The 1,970-nt window shown below is 61.4% G+C and overlaps 1 protein-coding gene across 1 annotated transcript in view; it reads left to right on the forward strand.

Annotated features, from left to right (window-relative positions):
- Positions 1 to 1,970, forward strand: part of LOC117958235 — a 2,602-nt gene that overhangs the window by 509 nt on the left and 123 nt on the right. Inside the window, exon 2 of the mRNA XM_034894520.1 lies at positions 26 to 1,933. Within this exon, the coding sequence (XP_034750411.1) occupies positions 26 to 1,933 (1,908 nt within the window). The remainder of the gene's footprint in view (positions 1 to 25; positions 1,934 to 1,970) is intronic.

The following is a 1,970-nucleotide window of genomic DNA, read 5'->3' on the forward strand; positions in this document are numbered from 1 at the left end:
GGCGCTGGCCCCTCTGCGGCTCCAGGGCATCCGGATCCTCAATTACATCGACGACTGGCTTATCCTGGCTCAGTCTCGGGAGTTGGCGGTTCGGCATCAAGATGTCGTCCTTGCTCATCTTCTTCGTTTGGGGCTGAGGCTCAACGAGGGAAAGAGTGTGCTAGCATCCGCCCAAAGGACTGTCTTCTTAGGGTTGGTGTGGGACTCGTTGACGATGCTGGCATGTCTGTCTCTGGCTCGTTTCGAGTCCGTTCTGGCCACGGTGAAGAGTGTGAGGCTGGGCAGCGCCATCACAGTAAAACACTTCCAGAGGGTGTTTGGCCTCATGGCAGCTGCTTCCAGCTTGATACCTTCTGGTCTTCTGCACATGAGGGCCCTGCAGTGGTGGCTGAAATCCAAGGGGTTCTCCCCGAGGGGAAACCCGTTCCGCCTGATACGGGTTGCGCACAAATGTCTTCGTGCCCTATCAGTGTGGAAGGAGCCTTGGTTCCTGTCCCAAGGACCCGCGCTGGGGGCACCCTGTCGCCGTGTAATCGTTTTGACAGACGCTTCCCTCACCGGGTGGGGCGCGGTCAACCGCTCAGCGAGGGGTGTTTGGCAGGAGCATCACTCGTCATGGCACATCTATTGCCTCAAGATGCTGTCCGTGTTCGGAGCTCTGAGGAGCTTCCTGCCTGCAATCCTGGGTCACCACGTGCTGGTCAGGTTCGACAATACAGCTGTGGTGGCCTATCTGAATCACCAGGGGGGTCTGCGCTCGTGCCCTCTCTGCAGACTGGCGCATCGGATCCTCCTGTGGTCCCAGCGGAGACTGCTCTCTCTCAGAGCGATGTTTATCCCTGGGCTTCAGAATCAGGGTGTGGACCTGCTGTCGAGACAGGGGCTGAGGCCCGGGGAATGGCGGCTCCACCCCGAGGTGGTGGAATCCTTGTGCGTAAGGTTCGGACCTATAGACGTGGACTTGTTTGCGTCTCGGGAGACTACGCACTGTCCTTTGTGGTTCTCCCTGACGCCGCCGGCCCCGCTAGGGCTGGACGCCATGGTGCGGGAGTGGCCGAGGCTGCGTCTGTACGCTTTTCCCCCAGTCGCCCTGCTCCCGGGGATCCTGGAGAGGGTCCGTCGGGAGGGCATCTGCCTGCTTCTGGTAGCGCCGTTCTGGCCGACCCGGGTGTGGTTCTCGGACCTGATGGCGCTCCTGGACGGTCCGCCGTGGCGTGAGGAGGGACCTGCTGTCCCAGGAAGGCGGCCGGGTTCTTCACCCTTGCCCCGCCCTGTGGCGGCTGTGGGTCTGGCCCTTGAGGGGGCCCAGTACCTAGAGGCGGGCCTGACGGCAGGAGCGGTCGACACTCTCCTCAGCTCCAGGGCCCTGTCTACACGGAGGATGTATGGCCTGAAGTGGGACGTCTTCTCTGCCTGGTGCAGGGGACGCATGCTGGACCTAGTTACCTGCCCGGTTGTTCAGGTGCTGGAGTTTCTGCAGGAACGCTTCTCTGCGGGCCTTTCCCCGTCCACCCTCAAGGTTTACGTGGCAGCCATTTCGGCTTTCCACTCCCCTTCAAGGGATGGGTCTCTGGGGAGACTTCCCTTGGTCGTACGGTTTCTCTGTGGGACCCGGAGGATGAGACCTGCGACTCGCCCTAGGATTCCCACCTGGGATCTGGCGGTGGTTCTCGAAGCTTTGGCTGAGGCCCCCTTCGAGCCCATGGAGTCGGCTGAGGCCAAGTACCAGACCCTGAAGATGGCCTTCCTCCTTGCTATCACCTCTCTGAGGAGGGTGGGGGACCTCCAGGCTCTTTCGGTTGCTCCCCGATGCATGGAGTTTGCCCCGGGTAATGTGAGGGCCATCCTGCACCCCATACCGGGCTACATTCATAAGGTGCAGTCTTCTGTCACGGGGCCCGTTGTACTGCAGGCGTTTCATCCTCCACCTCATGTGACGGCGGAGGACGGGAGGCTCCATTTGCTCTGCC

Source organism: Etheostoma cragini, chromosome 15 (genome assembly GCF_013103735.1).
Source record: "Etheostoma cragini isolate CJK2018 chromosome 15, CSU_Ecrag_1.0, whole genome shotgun sequence".
Classification (NCBI taxonomy): Eukaryota; Metazoa; Chordata; class Actinopteri; order Perciformes; family Percidae; genus Etheostoma; species Etheostoma cragini.